The sequence below is a fragment of the Canis lupus genome, chromosome 21 (genome assembly GCF_003254725.2).
Source record: "Canis lupus dingo isolate Sandy chromosome 21, ASM325472v2, whole genome shotgun sequence".
Classification (NCBI taxonomy): Eukaryota; Metazoa; Chordata; class Mammalia; order Carnivora; family Canidae; genus Canis; species Canis lupus.
This window is the reverse complement of record NC_064263.1, coordinates 44,945,245-44,962,002: the sequence shown is the minus strand read 5'-3', so window position 1 is coordinate 44,962,002 and position 16,758 is coordinate 44,945,245. Positions and strand designations below refer to the sequence as shown.

Sequence of the window (16,758 nt, the reverse complement as noted above, 5' to 3'; positions counted from 1 at the left end):
TCAAACCTCCAAGATTCAAGTGGGCAAGTGCAGAGACCTACTCATCTTTTGAGCGCCCAAGGCAAGCCTCGCTTGTAAGTTTTCTTACCTACTGAACCTGCCACCTGCCAACCTGGAGTGGCGAGGGGCCGCCTCTTCCGCCTGCCTCTCCTTGTCTCCCAGGAACAGGGGTCAGGTTCAGATTTCACCAGGGAAATTCCCGAGTTTTTGAACCAACACCTATGTTGTTAGATACTATCATCCCCGTCTTATAAATGTAGAAAGGAGAATGGAAGCTGATGTGAGATCATTAATAGGCCAGGATTACAAAGTTTTCAAGTGAAGGCGATGAAGGCAGAATGTGGACTCCCTGTGAGTCCCACCACCCAAGTCCCCATAAGCCTCCGACATCACACTCAGAGACATTCCCTTGCAGCCGTCTCACAGGGCCTGAGTCCTGTGAAATACATTTGAAATAAATAAATAAATAAATAAATAAATAAACAAACAAACAAACAAACAAATTTCAACCTCAGCCCTGGTGGCTTTGTTTGCTCTGCAGGAGAAAGGAGGAGGAAAGGCAATGAGAAGTTGATGAATGAAGAGTGATAACCCCTTGACAGTAGTTACTCATTCATCAAATCCCATCAAAGCCCTACTCCTGCCATCTGGACAGGCTGCTCTGTCCATCAGGAACACTCTGGCTCTAGAACCCCCACACATCCTTTAAAGTACAGCTCAGGCACTTCCACAGGCACTTTCAGGTTCTGTCCTTAAACCCAATGCAACTGCTTTAAAGATATTATCCAACCCAGGGGTGGCACCAGGAGAATCCACCTGTGGACACATCATTCCTGGAAGGCAAAGGTAGATGAGGAACTCAGAAGGATGGAACCATTATCCGCGGCCAGTCTGGCTACCCCAGTCGCAATGATGTTGGCATGACCCTGAAGGCTTCATCTTTAGACGGAATCAGAGGCTCCTGCATTTCTGCACAACATGTGTCCCCTATTAGTGTTCCCAATTACGCCGTTTTCCTGTTTTTTTGTTGCTATTTTATCTGACTTGCCTTCAGGGCAGTAATTCAGCTTATTCATTTTTATATTCCCAGGACCTAGCAAGATATATAAGAGTAAGTATCCGAAACATATGTTCTTGAGGTAACATGAGATAGTGAAGACAGCACAGGATTTCAAGTCATTTCCTGGATTGTGAACATGAGCGAGATTACATAATTCTTTAAAGTCGTATTCTTAAAAAAATAAAAATAAATAAATAAAGTCGTATTCTTCCCAGACAGGAGAACTTCAGGAAGGAAGTGGTCAGTGGATTCAAGCACTATCGGTGGGCAAGATTATCTCATTTTCCTAAGCCTAACTCTCCCAAGAGAACTGGCTGTGGTTCCTGACACTGCGCAAAAGCCACAAGGTAAAAAGTGTCTGTTGAATTTAGTAGGAAGATCACCAGTGACCACTTTAAAACAAGTACCAGTGGGGGTAGTAAGAGTAGGAAGCAGGTTGCAGAGCAATATTGCACTGGATTCATGTAAAGAAGAGGAGATGGGAACCACAGGCGGTGCTTATTATTTACTGTAAATACAGGAAATGGGCAATGGTCACAATTAGTTGCTTTTCAAAGGGCTTTGGTTTATTAGTTTCAATAGGGGATGACTTGAGCGTATTGCAGTTAATTGTTTAAAGAAAACAGACAATACAGATTGGGTAACAAGGGGAGGGAATAATCTTACACAGGATCTCTGAGAAGATGGGAACAAAAATGAACAGATTTACTGGAGACAAAAAGAGGGGCAACTAACTTTTTCCATTTCACAGGATTACAGGGAAAGGATAATATGGGTACAAATGAGGTGACAGACTTAAAGGTGGTAAGGACGTGAGGTAGCTCCAGTCTGGGCTTTTCGAAGCAATTGGTGGCATAGCACGGAGGTGGAAGAGCACAGGCCTGGAAGCGGGCTTTGTGGATTTAAGTCCCAGCAGAGCTTCTAATGGCGTAACCTCAGGCAGGATATTTAACACGCTAATGCCTTATTTCCCAGATGATAATAATCATGCTCTTACTGCTCTTACTCTCTCCGGTTGTTGTAAGGAGTTGACGACTTAATACATGTACATTCATCCAACAGTGCTGAGCACAAGCTCTGGTGTCCTGTTAGCCAAGCTCCGTGTGTGAAGCAACAGCTGTGTGGGCTCAGACGTTTCAACAGAGGAGAGACAGTTTGAAGAGAACGCCGTAGAGTCCAAAAAAAAAGGAAGATCTAGGCAAACACAAAAGAGGTGGGAAGCAATGGTGAAGACCCGGTTCCAGCTGGCGATCATGGGGGTGCCTGGGTGGCTCCACTGGTGAAGCGTCTGCCTTTGCTCAGGTCATGACCCCAGGGCCCTGGGATGGAGCCCCTACATTGGGCTCCCCGCTCAGCAGGGGGGTCTGCTTCTCCCTCTCCCTCTGCCCCTCACCCCTGCTTTTGTGCTCTTTCTCTCTCAAATAAATAAAATCTTCAAATGAAAAAAAGTTGGTGGTCATGGGCAACCTGTAATTGGGGCATTTCTCAAAGCCCATTTCCCTTCCTTCAGGGCAGCAGTCCACAGGGAGAAGGCAGGGGGATGGGGCCAAGAGTGAGGGGAGGGAATGGGGAGCCCCAACAGCAGGCTGAGGGGCAGGGCCAGGGACCAAAGCCAGAGGGCTCCCGAAGCCGAGGGGGCTCCCCAGGAAGAGGGCAGAGGTTGAGAAGTAAGAAAACGATGGAACGACCATGTTCGGGCTGGTGGGAGCAGGCCTGCTGGGAGAACTGTGGCAACCTGGGCCCTGGCCCTTGCCTGCGGGGCCAGGCGGGGAGCTGGGGGTGGGAGTGAGGGCTAGGGCAAGGGTGAGGCTCGGGGACAAAGGGAATTGTGATGGGTCTGGCAGGAAGCTGGGGGCAAGGGCAAGGGCGTGGCCCTGGGACAAAGGGAATTGTGATGGGGCCGGGTGGGGCCCGGGCAAGGCCAGGCGGGGGACAGGGTGAGCCCTGGTCACTGCAGGGGTTGTCCAGCCTGGGCCTTAGCAGCATGTGCCTGTGCTGCACAGAAGATGATGCCATCCAAGTGAACCCCGTGAGTGCCCAGGGCCCCCCTTCGCCCTGGGGCCCTGTGATTCCCACCATCAGGTTGTGACCACAGCGGGTGGTCCTGGGGCACAGGTTTGGGGGTCCCTGGGAAGTAGACGAGATCCTGGGTTGCAGGACCCACTTAGGAGCAGGGAAAGCCCCCACCTCAAGTGCTTCTAGAAGTCAGGCACAGTCAGCAGGGTGTTTGTTGACTGACCCACTGCTCTGCCCCAGAGGTGGCATGGGGCTGACAGAGCGGGGAGGCAGGAAGTTTCTCAATATTGGGGAGGATGAGGGCAGGACATTGCTTCTGGCTCTTTGGATTAAACAAGTGGATCAAAATGAGGTGCGGGGGAGGTATTTAAGGTACAATTTAGAAATCAGCAGAAGGTGTGGGAACCCCACAAACTAAACAGCCAAGCTCCTCATATCTCAGAAAACCATACCGCTTGCTGGGGCTCCTCGGTCACCCCAAGGACCGGCAGAAACATGTTTTGATTTCTTGTCCACCCTTTTCTTCATGATAAATCTCAGTACTCTACATGCTCCCTCCATGTGGTTCATGACACTATTGCCATCCTCCACCCTGATTTTTACCTTAATGTTCTTATTCTGAGCCTGCCTCTTGCCATTGAGATAATATCCATATGTTACATAAATTTTTAAAAAAGTAGCATAGGCTTCCTATTATAATAACTAGTATTTCTATTTGCTCGTGTGTGTGTGTGTGTGTGTGTGTGTGTGGTTTGTTTTGTTTTAATTTCATTTTACCTTTTGTGTAGGAAGGGCCAAGATGGCAGCATCCTTCGGAAGTCACTGCAAGGCAGGTAATGTTTCAATAAATAATTCAATAAATAAGTTAAAATTGTACCTTGGTTATGTTCCTTTATGCCTAGTGGTCTCCAGTATGATAGAACGTTTATTATCTAGATGCTTCAGTGTCACCTTTCATGGGACTCTGGGATCTTGAGACCACTATGAGAATGAGTCTTAACTAGGATAACTTAAATGCTTAATATTCTTGTTTTTTAACGTAATAGGGATAGAATGGCTGGATCGTAGGGAACGCAATTTTTTCATTGTTATAAAGTAATGTGACATAGTTTTCAAAGCCATTATGCCAAGTGTACTCCCAATGGAAATGGATAAAAGTTTCTCTTATTCATATAACCTGCACCCTGATGCTCCATTATCTTCAAAGCATTCCAGTTAGACCCTGAGATCTCTGCTACTTATGGAGGCCACACAATTGGGGACATAAAAATCGCTGCTTAACATATGCAGCATTTAAGAGAACTAAAGAATGTGCATGAGTTTTGTTTTCTTATTTCTATAAAGAAAATCCCTTTGGGTTTTTTTTAATGAGCATTACTTTTAAGACAAAAGTAAACATATATATCCATGAGCCTTAGATCCTACCGTTGCTGAAGTGGGAATCAAAAGTAAATAGTCTCACTTGAAAACTCTAGAGATGCTCCGATGGGTTTTCTTCATCTATGAACCCCGTATTTGAAAAATAGATTTGTTCCTACTTTTATGTAGCTATGTAAACCATATCCACTGACTGTGTTTATCTTTTTTTTTATCTTTGTTTTATTGGCACCAACCAAAAATATAACCAGCATGTTAACTTTTTATGTTATAAAAAGTATAATTTGTCTTCCTTCCCTTTAATTTTCCAAAAGTCCAGAGATAAACGCATTGAGAATATGAAAAACATAAGGAAAGAGAAGAGGAAATTTAATAAACGGTTTGCAAGACCTGCTCCTCTTCCAGAACCAGGACTCCTAGTAAGTACAATATAGGCATCCCTGGGTGGCGCAGCGGTTTGGCGCCTGCCTTTGGCCCAGGGCACGATCCTGGAGACCTGGGATCGAATCCCACATCAGGCTCCCGGTGCATGGAGCCTGCTTCTCCCTCTGCCTGTGTCTCTGCCTCTCTCTCTCTCTCTGTGACTATCATAAATAAATAAAAATTAAAAAAAATAAAATAAGTACAATATAGAGACTTCACTAAAAGTAACAGGTCCTTAAATGCAAAAGATTTCTTTAATTTATGTAGTACTCTAAATTTTGGCTTTCCTCTTTCCTTTGAGAAATAGTGTAGGTGTAGTCTGAGAGATTACTTTAAAACTCCTCTAATCAAAATCTCAACTATTATTTAAATCTCTTTGTCTGGGTAAACTTTACTGATGGGACATGACAAGGTAGGGCTTTCTAAACCCTTCTTTAGGGGGTCTGAGACGGATTCCAGGCCAGGAGATTCTCAGTGCATTGGCAAATGAATTGAGGCAAGGACTCTATAGCAACTGAGGGCTTCTCTCTTCCTCTTGTACTCTCCCTGGATTTAGGGACTCTTACTCCTTGGAGGGCGTGTGGACCACAGGTCCACCACCCAGATGCTGTAGCCAATTCATGGTCATACCAGGAAATGAAGTTGGCAAAGTGGTCATTGAGAGCAATGCCAGCCCCAGCATCAAAGGTAGAAGAGTGTCACTGTTGAAGTTTCAGGAAACAACCTGGTTAGTGTAGCCCACGGTGCCATTGAGGGGGCCCTCTGATGCCTGCTTCACCATCTTCTAGAAGTCAGCATGTTTGGCAGCTGTCTCCGGGTAGCAGGTCAGATCTGTAACTAATACATTGGGGGTGGGCACATTGAAGACCATGACAATAAGCTTCCTATTCAGCTCAGGGATGGCTTTGTCTTCCCCAATAGAAGCAGGAATGATGTTCTGGGCGGCCCCTTGGCCGTCATGATACAACTTCCCAGAGAGCTCACCCACGGTCTTCTGGATGGCAGTGATAGCAGGGACTGTGGTCATAATTCTCTCCATAATGCCAAAGTTGTCATGGATGACCTTGGCCACAGGGGCCATGCAGCTGGTGATGCAGCAGGTACTGTTGATAATCTTGAGGGAGTTGCCATACTTCTCATGGTTCACATCCATCACAAACATGGAGCATTACCAAAAGGGTCAGAGATAATGACCTTCTTGGCTCCACCCTTCTAGTGAGCCCCAGCTTTCTCCATAGTACTGAAGACACCAGAGAACTCCACAACATATTGAGCAAGAACATCACCCCATTTGATGTTGGTGGGCTTTTGCTCCTTCAAGATGGAGACGGGCTTTCCATTGATGCCATGTTTCCAGTTCTCAGCCTTGACTGTGCCATTGAATTTGCCAGGATGGAATCCTACTGGAACATGCAGACCATGTAGTTGAGGTCAATGAAGCGGTCATAAATGGTGACAACATCCAGTTTTTCAAAGTGAACTGTAGCTCCATCCACAGTTTGGCTATTGTGGACCTTGCTGCTGTAAACATCGGGGTGCAGGTGTCTTGGTCTTTCACTGCATCTGTGTCTTTGGGGTAAATCCCCAGCAGTGCAATGGCTGGGTGGTAGGGCATCTCTATCTAACTCCTTGAGGAGCCTCCACACAGTTTTCAGGAGTGCCCAACCAGCTCCCATTCCCACCAACAGTGCAGGAGGGTTCCCCTTTCTCCGCATCCTCTCCACCATTTTTGGTTTCCTGTCTTGTTAATTTCACCCATTCTCACTGGTGTGAGGTGGGATCTCATTGTGGTTTGGGTTTGTATTTCCCTGATGGCCAGTGATGCGGAGCATGTTCTCATGTGCTTGTTGGCCATGTGTAGGTCTTCTTTGGTGAAATTTCTATTCATGTCTTTTGCCCATTTCATGATTTGTTTGTTTGTTTCTTTGCTGTTGAGTTTAATAAGTTCTTTATGGATCTTGGATATCAGCCCTTTATCTGATATGCCATTTGCAAATATCTTCTCCCATCTGTAGATTGTCTTTTAGTTTTATTGACTGCTTCTTTTGCTGTGCAGAAGCTTTTTATCTTGATGAAGTCCCAATAATTCATTTTTGCTTTTGTTTCCCTTGCCTTCATGGATGTATCTTGCAAGAAGTTATTGTGGCCAAGTTCAAAAAGGGTGTTGCCTGTGTTCTCCTCTAGGATTTTGATGGAATCTTGTCTCAAATTTAGATCTTTCATCCATTTTGAGTCTATCTTGGTGTCTGGTATAAGAGAATGGTCCAGTTTCATTCTTCTGCATGTGGCTGTCCAATTTTCCCAGCACCATTTATTGAAGAGACTGTACTTTCTCCAGTGGATAGTCTTTCCTGCTTTGTCAAATATTAGTTGACCATAGAGCTGGGGGTCCATTTCTGGGTTCTCTATTCTGTTCCATTGATCTATGTCTGTTTTTGTGCCAGTACCACACTGTCTTGATGATCACAGCTTTGTAGTACAACCTGAAATCTGGCATTGTGATGCCCCCAGCTCTGGTTTTCCTTTACAACATTTGCCTGGCTATGCAATGTCTTTTCTGATTCCATACAAATCTTAAGATGATTTGTTTCAACTCTCTGAAGAAAGTCCATGGTATTTTGATAGGGATTGCATTAAATGTGTAAATTGTCCTGGGTAACATTGACATTTTCACAATATTAATTCTTCTAATCCATGAGCATGGAATATTTTTCCATCTTTTTGTGTCTTCCTCAATTCCTTTCAGAAGTGTTCTGTAGTTTTTAGGGTATAGATCCTTTACCTCTTTGGTTAGGTATATTCCTAGGTATCTTATGCTTTTAGGTGCAATTATAAATGGGATTGACTCTTTAATTTCTCTTTCTTCAGTCTTGTTGTTAGTGTATAGAAATGCCACTGATTTCTGGGCATTGATTTTGTATCCTGCCATATTGCTCAATTGCTGTATGAGTTCTAGCAATCTTGGGGTGGAGTCTTTGGGTTTTCTATGTACAGGATCATGTAATCTGTGAAGAGGGAGAGTTTGACTTCTTCTTTGCCAATTCGAATGCCTTTAATGTCTTTTTGTTGTCTGATTGCTGAGGCTAGGACTTCCAGTACTATGTTGAATAGCAGTGGTGAGAGTGGACATCCCTGTCATGTTCCTGATCTTAGGGGAAAGGCTCCCAGTTTTTTTCCCATTGAGAATGATATTTGCTGTGGGCTTTTCGTAGATGGCTTTTTTTTTTAATTTTTTTATTATTTATTTTTATGATAGGCACACAGTGAGAGAGAGAGGCAGAGACACAGGCAGAGGGAGAAGCAGGCTCCATGCACCGGGAGCCCGACGTGGGATTCGATCCTGGGTCTCCAGGATCGCGCCCTGGGCCAAAGGCAGGCGCTAAACCGCTGCGCCACCCAGGGATCCCTCGTAGATGGCTTTTAAGATGCTGAGGAATGTTCCCTCTATCCTTACACTCTGAAGAGTTTTGATGAGGAATGGATGCTGTATTTTGTCAAATGCTTTCTCTGCATCTATTGAGAGGATCATATGGTTCTTGTTTTTTTCTCTTGTTGATATGATCTATCACATTGATTGTTTTATGAGTGTTGAACCAGCCTTGCATCCTGGGGATAAATCCCACTCGGTCATGGTGAATAATCTTCTTAATGTACTATTGGATCCTATTGGCTAGTATCTTGTTGAGAATTTTTGCATCTATGTTCATCAGGGATATTGGTCTATAATTCTCCTTTTTGGTGGGGTCTTTGTCTGGTTTTGGAATTAAGGTGATGCTGGCCTCATAGAACGAGTTTGGAAGTATTCCGTCCCTTTCTATCTTTCAGAACAGCTTTAGTAGAGTAGGTATTATTTCTTTAAATGTTTGATAGAATTCCCCTGGGAAGCCATCTGGCCCTGGAGTTTTGTATCTTGGGAGGTTTTTGATGACTGCTTCAATCACCTCCCTGGTTATTGGCCTGTTCAGGTTTTCTATTCGTTCCTGTTCCAGTTTTGGTAGTTTGTGGTTTTTCAGAAATGCGTCCATTTCTTCTAGATTGCCTAATTTATTGACATATAGCTGCTCATAATACGTTTTTAAATCATTTGTATTTCCTTGGTATTGGTTGTGATCTCTCCTTTTTCATTCATGATTTTATTAATTTGAGTCTTTTTTCTTTTTACTAAGGGTGACTAATGGTTTATCTATCTTATTAATTCTTTCAAAGAACCAACTCCTCATTTTGTTGATCTCTTCTACAGTTCTTCTGGTCTCTATTTCATTGAGTTCTGCTCGAATCTTTATTATCCCTCTTCTTCTACTGGGTGTAGGTTTTATTTGCTGTTCTTTCTCCAGTTCCTTTAGGTGCGAGGTTAGCTTGTGTACTTGAGTTTTTTCCAATGTTTTGAGGGATGCTTGTATTGTGATGTATTTCCCTCTTAGGACTGCTTTTGCTGTATCCCAAAGATTTTGAATGGTTGTATCTTCATTTTCATTAGTTTCCATGAATCTTTTTAATTCTTCTCTAATTTCCTGGTTGACCCTTTCATCATTTAGTAGGATGCTCTTTAACCTCCAAGTGTTTGAGTTTCTTCCAAATTTCTTCTTGTGATGAGTTCTAGTTTCAAAGCATTATGGTCAAAAATATGCTTTGACATGGATTTAAAAGTGCTTCCACATAACCTGTCATATTGCTTCCATGAGTTTTTTACTGGTAGTGTTAATTATATTTCTCATAGTCAAATATAAATCCAATGGCCCTCCATTTTAAAGCCCTTCAGGTATTTGAGCAAAACTGTTACCTTCCTTCATATTCAGGTTTTCTTCAGGGTGAAAATCCCCATTTCCTCATTCATTCCTTTTCAACTTTGTACTGAGCCCTGGCCTTATTCAGGCAATCTTGAGGATGAGAATTATATTTTATTATGAAAAGATTTGTGAAAAATATATTTCTAAGAATTAAGATTTTTTTCTGTTGGTTTTCTTTTAGAAAAAAAAAATATAAGCACAGCTAATGGATAGCTATGGCAATCAGTAATTTGCTAACTTTAGGTTCTAATAAGAGAAACTCAATTTCAGTGGCTTAACCAAATAGGAGTATAGTTTTTCTCCAAAGAAGAACTCCTGACCTAGGCAGTCTATAGCTGACATGGTGGTTCCAAAAATCACTAAAGAAGTTCCAGGTTCTCTCTGTCTCTATGATCCTTCAAACTTTTCACGTGACTGTCATTTGCATGGTCTCACAAAGGCTTCTACAATAGGAAACATTGTGTTTACATTCCAGGAGAAAACAGTATAGGACAAAAGGCAAGAAACATATGCCAGCAGCTGAGTCAACTCCCCTTTAGGCAGAAAAAGAGCCTCCTTTATATATAAATATATATTTATATACAAATAAAAATATAAAATATATTTGTATTTTATATACTTATATACAATTTATATATTTTTATATATTATATTATATATTTAGAAATATGTTATATATATTTTATATACATATATATATAATCTTGGTTGTGGTAATGGTTTCATGAGTATACATGTGCTAAAATATTTTAAAATTGCACACTTTAAATATGCACAAGTCACTGTATGTCAACTTTCCTTCAATAAAGCTGATAATATATATATATATATTTATATGTTACATTGGGTTCACTCTTTGAATTGTATAATTCTATGGGTTTTGACAAATGCATAACGTCTTTATCCACCCTGACAGTACCATACAGAATAGTTTCACTGCCCTAAAAATCTCTGTGCGCCACCTTTGACCCTTTGCTCTTCCTTCACCTGCCTCAAGGCCCTAGCAATCACTGAACTTTTTACTGTCTCTATAGCTTTGCCTTTTCCAGAATGTCATATAGTTGCAATCTTATAGTATGGAGCCTTTGAAATTGGCTTCTTTCACTCAGTAATATGTATTTAAGGTCCCCTCATATCTTTTCATGGCTTGACAACCCATTTCTTTTTGTCACTGAATAATATTCCATTGTTTATATGATCCCATTGTTTATATGGTAAACAATGGAAACAATGGAATCAATGGTTTAGTCATGCACCTATTCAAAGACACCTTGGTTGTTTCCAATTTTGGGTAATCATGAATAAAGCTGCTATAAATATTCATATGCAGATTTTTGCATGAACATAAATTTTCAACTCATTTGGCTAATTAGGAGTACAGTTGCTGGATCATATGGTAAAACTATGTTGAGTTTTGTAAGAAATTGGAAAATTGTCTTCCAAAGTAGCTGTTAATTTTGCATCCCTAACAGTAATGAATGAGAGTTTCTGCTGTTCCACAACATTCTTGCCAACATTTGATGTTATCAGTGTTTTGGATTTTAGCCATTCTCACAGGTGTGTAGTGATATTTCATTGTTTTAATTTGCAATTCCTTGTTGACATATACTATTGATAATATCTTCATATGTTTGTCTGCTATCTGTATAGCTTCTCTGGCACAATGTCTATTTCAATGTTTTGCCCACTTTTTAATTGAATTCACTTTCTTATTGAGTTTTAACAGCCATTTTTATATTTTGGATACCAGTTCTTTATAAGATGTGTTTTTGCAAATATTTTTCCCACTGTTTTCATTATTCTAATAGTATCTTTCCCAGAGTAGAAGTTTTCAACTTTAATGAAGTCTAATTTATTAATTATTTCTTTCATGGATCATGCTTTTGGTATCGTATCTAAAAACTCCAAGATCACATTGATTTTTCTCTTGTATTATCTAGAAGCTTTACAATTTTGCATTTTACATTTAGGTCTATGATACATTTTGAGTCACTTTTTGAAAAGTAAAGTACAAGGTATCTAGATTTTTTTTTTTTTTGCATATAGATGTTGTTCCATTTGTTTTAGTACCATTTATTGAAAAGACTGTCCTTTCTCTATTGTATTGCCTTTGCTCCTTTGTCAAAGATCTGTTGACTAACTATTTAGGTCTATTTCCAGGCTGTCTATTCTATTCCACTGAATAAAATATTTATCTGTTCTTTCACCATTACTATACTGTGTTGATTACTATAACTTTACTGTAAATCTTGAAGTCTGGCAGTGTCAGTCTTCCAATTTGGTTCTTTCACTTCAATGCTTGTTAGCAACTCTGTATATTTTTGCTTTACTATATAAAATTTAGATTCAGCTTGTCAAAATCCACAATGTAACTTGCTTGAGTGATTTAAATTGTGTTGAATCTATAGATCCATTTGGAAAGAATTGAGTCTTCCTGTAAATGAACATTGGGCTTCTCCTATTTATTTAGATCATTGACTTTTTTCGTCAAATTTTTATAGTTTTCCTCATTCAGACTCTGTACATATTTTGTTAGATAGATTTATATCTAAGTATTTCCTTTTTTTGGTATTAATGTAAATGGTACTCTGTTGTTAACTTCAAATTCAAATTGTTCATTAGCAGTATATAGGAAGTCAAATGACTCTTCTGTAGTAGACTTATATCCTGCAACCTTGCCCAATAATTCCAGGATTTTTTTTGTTTTTCTTATTGTTGATTCATTGGGATTTACTACATAAATAAATATATCATCTGTGAATAATAGTTTAATTTCTTCCTTCCCAATCTGTATACCTTTTTCTATTTATTTATTTATTTATTTATTTTAGTTTCAGAATTGCATTAAACATTTATTTTCACAGCCCATCTTTTACAAAGACAATAAGAAATTCCTGAAGTCCACCTTTGAGTTCTTTTGGGATTCACTTTGACTAAGCAACATTTTTAGTTGAGAAAGGTGTTTCTTTTTATTTTCTTTTATATTGCATTAGCTAGGACTTCTAGATGATGTTGAATAGAAATGTTGAATTACTAGCATTTGCTTCTGATTATTTCTTAGTTTCCTTTTCTCTTTACATTATCAAACTGTTCTTGCATCTTGTCCACTTTTCCATTAGAGCCCTTAGCATAATTATCATAATTATTTTAAATTTCCAGTCTGATCATTTCAAAATCTCTGTCATAACTGAGTCTGGATTGGATGATTGCTTTGTCTCTTTAGACAGTTTTCTTTTTTGGTTTTGTTTTTTACTTTTTAGCATGTCTTATATTTTTGTTATTGTTAAGAGCCAGACATGATCGATTAAGTTAGAAAATAAGATAGATAAGTCTTTAATGTGAGGTTTTGTGTTTATCTGGCTAGGATTTAGGCTGTTTTTTTGTTTTCTGTAGCTGTGGTTTCAGAGGTAAAAATTCATTCCTGGTTTTTGTGTCTCCTCTTATATTTGGGTTCCCCTGTAGCCTCTTTCTTAAATAAGAACTGAGGCTTGCAGTTCTTTAAGCTGACCTCCTTGATGTTATATAGGAGACTTATTAATGTGGTGGCAAGTTGTTGGAGCAAGAGAAGCATATTATAGGCCTATGAGTAGATTTTTAACATTTTAGTGAGCCTGTGTCCCTAGGACATGACTTTCTCAACAACTACTTAGCTACCCTTACCCTTCAGTGAAACAGGAAGGCTACAGGGGACTAGAGTTGGGTATTTCCTTCTGCTATGTAGAAGAGTATAGATTTGGCTGTTTCCCTTCCCTAGGTCAGTAAGGGTTTAATAAAACCCAGGTTCATTAAGTTGTGATAAAATGGTTTCCCTTGAGGACAGTCCCTATTAAGGAGGAGAGCTTGGAAGAATTTCAAAATAGTTGCTTTTCCCCTCCCACTGCTGGAAGCAAAAGGAGATTTTTCCTCCTGATTATTGCAGTAAGACCTGGTGGGGCTCCTGGAGGTAAGACTCAAGGAAATATGGGGGCCTCCCTAAGACTGACCCCTGCACTCTAAGTTTTTAACTTTGAAGCTAATCCATCATGAGGTTCAGCAATTCATCTGTTGAGGTTTGAGTGTTCCTACTGGAACAGTATCAGCTCCAGCAGCATCGTTGTGTCTCCAGTTTCCAGCACAGCAGCTTGTCCCACGATCTCAATTCTCTAATGGATCCAAGAAGAGATGTTGATTTTCCATTTGTTCTGCATTTTTCTTGTGAGGATGGGACTGATGATTTCCAAGTTCTTTGACATGTCAGACTGGAAACCCCACTTATATTTCTTTGGTCAAAACTGAGTCCCTGGCCACCCCAAGCTGCAAGTACATTTAGAGTAGTGAAATGCTGAACTGGCTTCTTTGCTGCTCTGACAAGAATTGAGGTTCCATTAGTGTGGAATAAAGTACTTTCTTTTTTTGGGCTGTGATGGTCCTCCTTTCATAATTCACCCTCCTCTCTTAATTTTGGAGTAAATACAAATTATGAGTAATGGTTCAGCCCTTCAGCTTTTTTTTCTTCTATTTATCTTTGCATAGTCAAGGGGCCTTATGCATTGCCACCTAGAAACTCAGGATCCTCAAGCTTCTAGAGTTACTGCACTGTCTTAAATATCTACAGTTCTTCTCTTGCAGATATGTTAGTGTTTGAAATACCATCCACATAATCATGGTCTCTCAGATATGCATTAAGATATTAAGATATGTCTGCACAATGTATCTTACATCCGTATAGTTATCCCTTAGTAAAATATAATTATATGGGATATGGGGAGGGGAGGGAGCAGTGATTCTTGAGACCATCTTTCTGTTGAGTATGGCAATTACCACTTCTGAGCCCTTTAAACTTTTGACTAATTTCCACACATTAATTTGGCTAATTTTTCTATCTCACTGCCAGTTCAGATGTCTTGTGCCATCAATCTTTTCTCCTCATGACTTACTCCTCAACACCAAACCATTTAGGATTTTTCCATTAAAAAGCTCCCTCCTTTCTTTCTTGAGCTACCAGTTTTATGTAGAAATGCCTACAGAATTGTTCTATCTCAATTAGAGATAATTATCTCAATTATACAGACAACACACTTGAGCTCTCAAAGACAAATAAAATGTCTCTATAAAAATATAAAAAACAAAACGCATGATACGTGAGAAGCCTGAGTTCAATCTGGTACTTAGTACTTATTCTCCTTACTACATGGATTCTTGGAATTGTCTTCAAAACATCTAGATATTTTTCCTGTGGCCGTATTACGCAGAATGAAAGTTCAGATATCCTGTAGAAGAGAAAATACACCCTTTTCCCAAGAAAGAACATCAGGGGCTCAAAGCCCCAAAGTACACACTATGCTAAAGGGCCTCTCAGGACTCACCAAAGAATAATAATAGCAAGGAGGTACTGTGAACAGTCTATTCTAGTGTTTCTTCTATATATTGACCAAGATGTGTAATGTGTCATATTTAAGCTTGAACTCTCAGTGCTTCTCAAATTTGGTCAGGACCAATTTTGTTTCATTTGGTTTGGTTTGATTTCCAAATCATTGTGGACTGTCGTTGTGTAACATATGATCAGAATGTCACAGCAATGTCAAATTGTTATAAATGAACATAAGTATTTATTCCCCATTTGCCTAAATAATCTTGTTGCAAAGTTGTAATGACTGTTAGACTAGCACTAAAACCAGGACACACAGAATAACACATCTTTAAACTGTACTGATCCTTTCACTGTTTTTCCCTTTAAACCTTTTGCAAATTGTTGAGTTATAAGCAGCATCCCTACTAACACCCTCTTCTATTTTTCTTTCTTCTTAAACTGATCTTTGGCTTCAAAAAAATATAGCAGTATTTATACAACTTAAATGGTTTGGGATGAAAATAAAAATCTGAGTCCATACGTATAAGTATCTTTAACATATGGGTTGGGCCCAGTAGAACAGAGGATGAGGATAGAGCACTCAGTTGTAAAAAGTTTGACAAAGTATTTTTGTTTTGATATTTGTCTGTCTAAAGTCTCTATACCAAAACTGCCTCTTAATTATTTTATTAATAATCTTAATCATGGATATTAAAATAATCATGAAATATTCTCTTATGGTTAAATTCCTGCCAATACTGATATTTCTATTTTTACTTATTTGTCCCTGTTGCTCACTTCAACTCATTTCAAGACTTAAAAACTCTCAATGGATACATATAATAGTATGCTTTCTTGGCCAACCAAAGATCATAAGACTGGAAAAGAAAACTCCTTTTAACATCCCTGTCACATCCATTATGTTTAGAAATGACTTTAACCTTTTCTCTAACCTGTTGTTTTTGGTTTCTACAAATTCTTCCTCCTTGTAGTGTTTGTTATCTGACTCATAGAAGAAAAAAAATTTATATCATACTCATTCCCAGATATGAGTTATTTCATAAAAGTGCTTTTCATATCTGGCTATTATCTTAATGTGATGTTACAATAATTTAGAATAGCACTTCTAGCTCTTTATAAAAATTCCTTTGTGTAAGAAAGCCTACTCCCTTTGAGATCTTTTCCAGATGATTTATTACTATGTATAAACTTTGTATAAGTTTCCTTATATACATTTTAATTGAATTTATATCTATGTATTTTAATTTCTTCCAGTGGACATAAAGCTGAATGAAGTCTGTATGGAAGAAATCATGCCAGACCAAAATATGTGCATTTATGACATCAAGTGGCATTTCATAATTTGACTTCATTTGAAAAATAAAGACACCTCTCTGTTGTTTCAGCAAAATAAAAGCAGTGCAACCATCTGACATCCAAGACATTGAGTCTAAAATTTTATTAATGACCATAACTAATTACCACTTTCTTTTCTGTGGTAAATTTGAGATTTGCTGCTTTTCAACAAACAATATGTACAGGCCTTTAAAAGTGATATACTCCTCTTTAAAGTTTTACAATTAAATTTATGACTTATCTAAAGATTTAGAATTATGCTTTAATAATAGGGGAAATGCCCCTAACTTAGAAGCAGCCAAATATATAAATCAATTAAAAACAAACTTAAAGAAATGAGAGTAGGGGATTTTAACACCCCATTCACAGCAATGGACAGATCATCAAAGCAGAAGATCAACAAGGAAACA

At 39.3% G+C, this 16,758-nt stretch overlaps 1 protein-coding gene across 6 annotated transcripts; it reads left to right on the top strand.

Moving 5' to 3' along the window:
- The first annotated feature begins 2,902 nt into the window (after positions 1–2,902).
- On the top strand, positions 2,903–16,432 carry CCDC179 (coiled-coil domain containing 179). 6 transcript variants are annotated; one of them, XM_025459787.3, is made up of 4 exons: positions 2,936–3,089; positions 3,865–3,905; positions 4,773–4,872; positions 16,268–16,432. In XM_025459787.3, the coding sequence occupies exons 1-4, from the start codon at positions 2,955–2,957 to the stop codon at positions 16,274–16,276; spliced, it is 285 nt and encodes a 94-aa protein (XP_025315572.1). In that variant the 5' UTR covers positions 2,936–2,954; the 3' UTR covers positions 16,277–16,432. The 6 variants fall into 6 exon arrangements, with proteins under 6 accessions (XP_048955126.1, XP_048955127.1, XP_025315572.1 ...); XM_025459786.3 differs by having other exon boundaries at positions 2,945–3,089; positions 3,865–3,909; positions 4,768–4,872; XM_025459784.3 differs by having other exon boundaries at positions 2,958–3,142; positions 3,865–3,909.
- Positions 16,433–16,758: the final 326 nt, after the last annotated feature.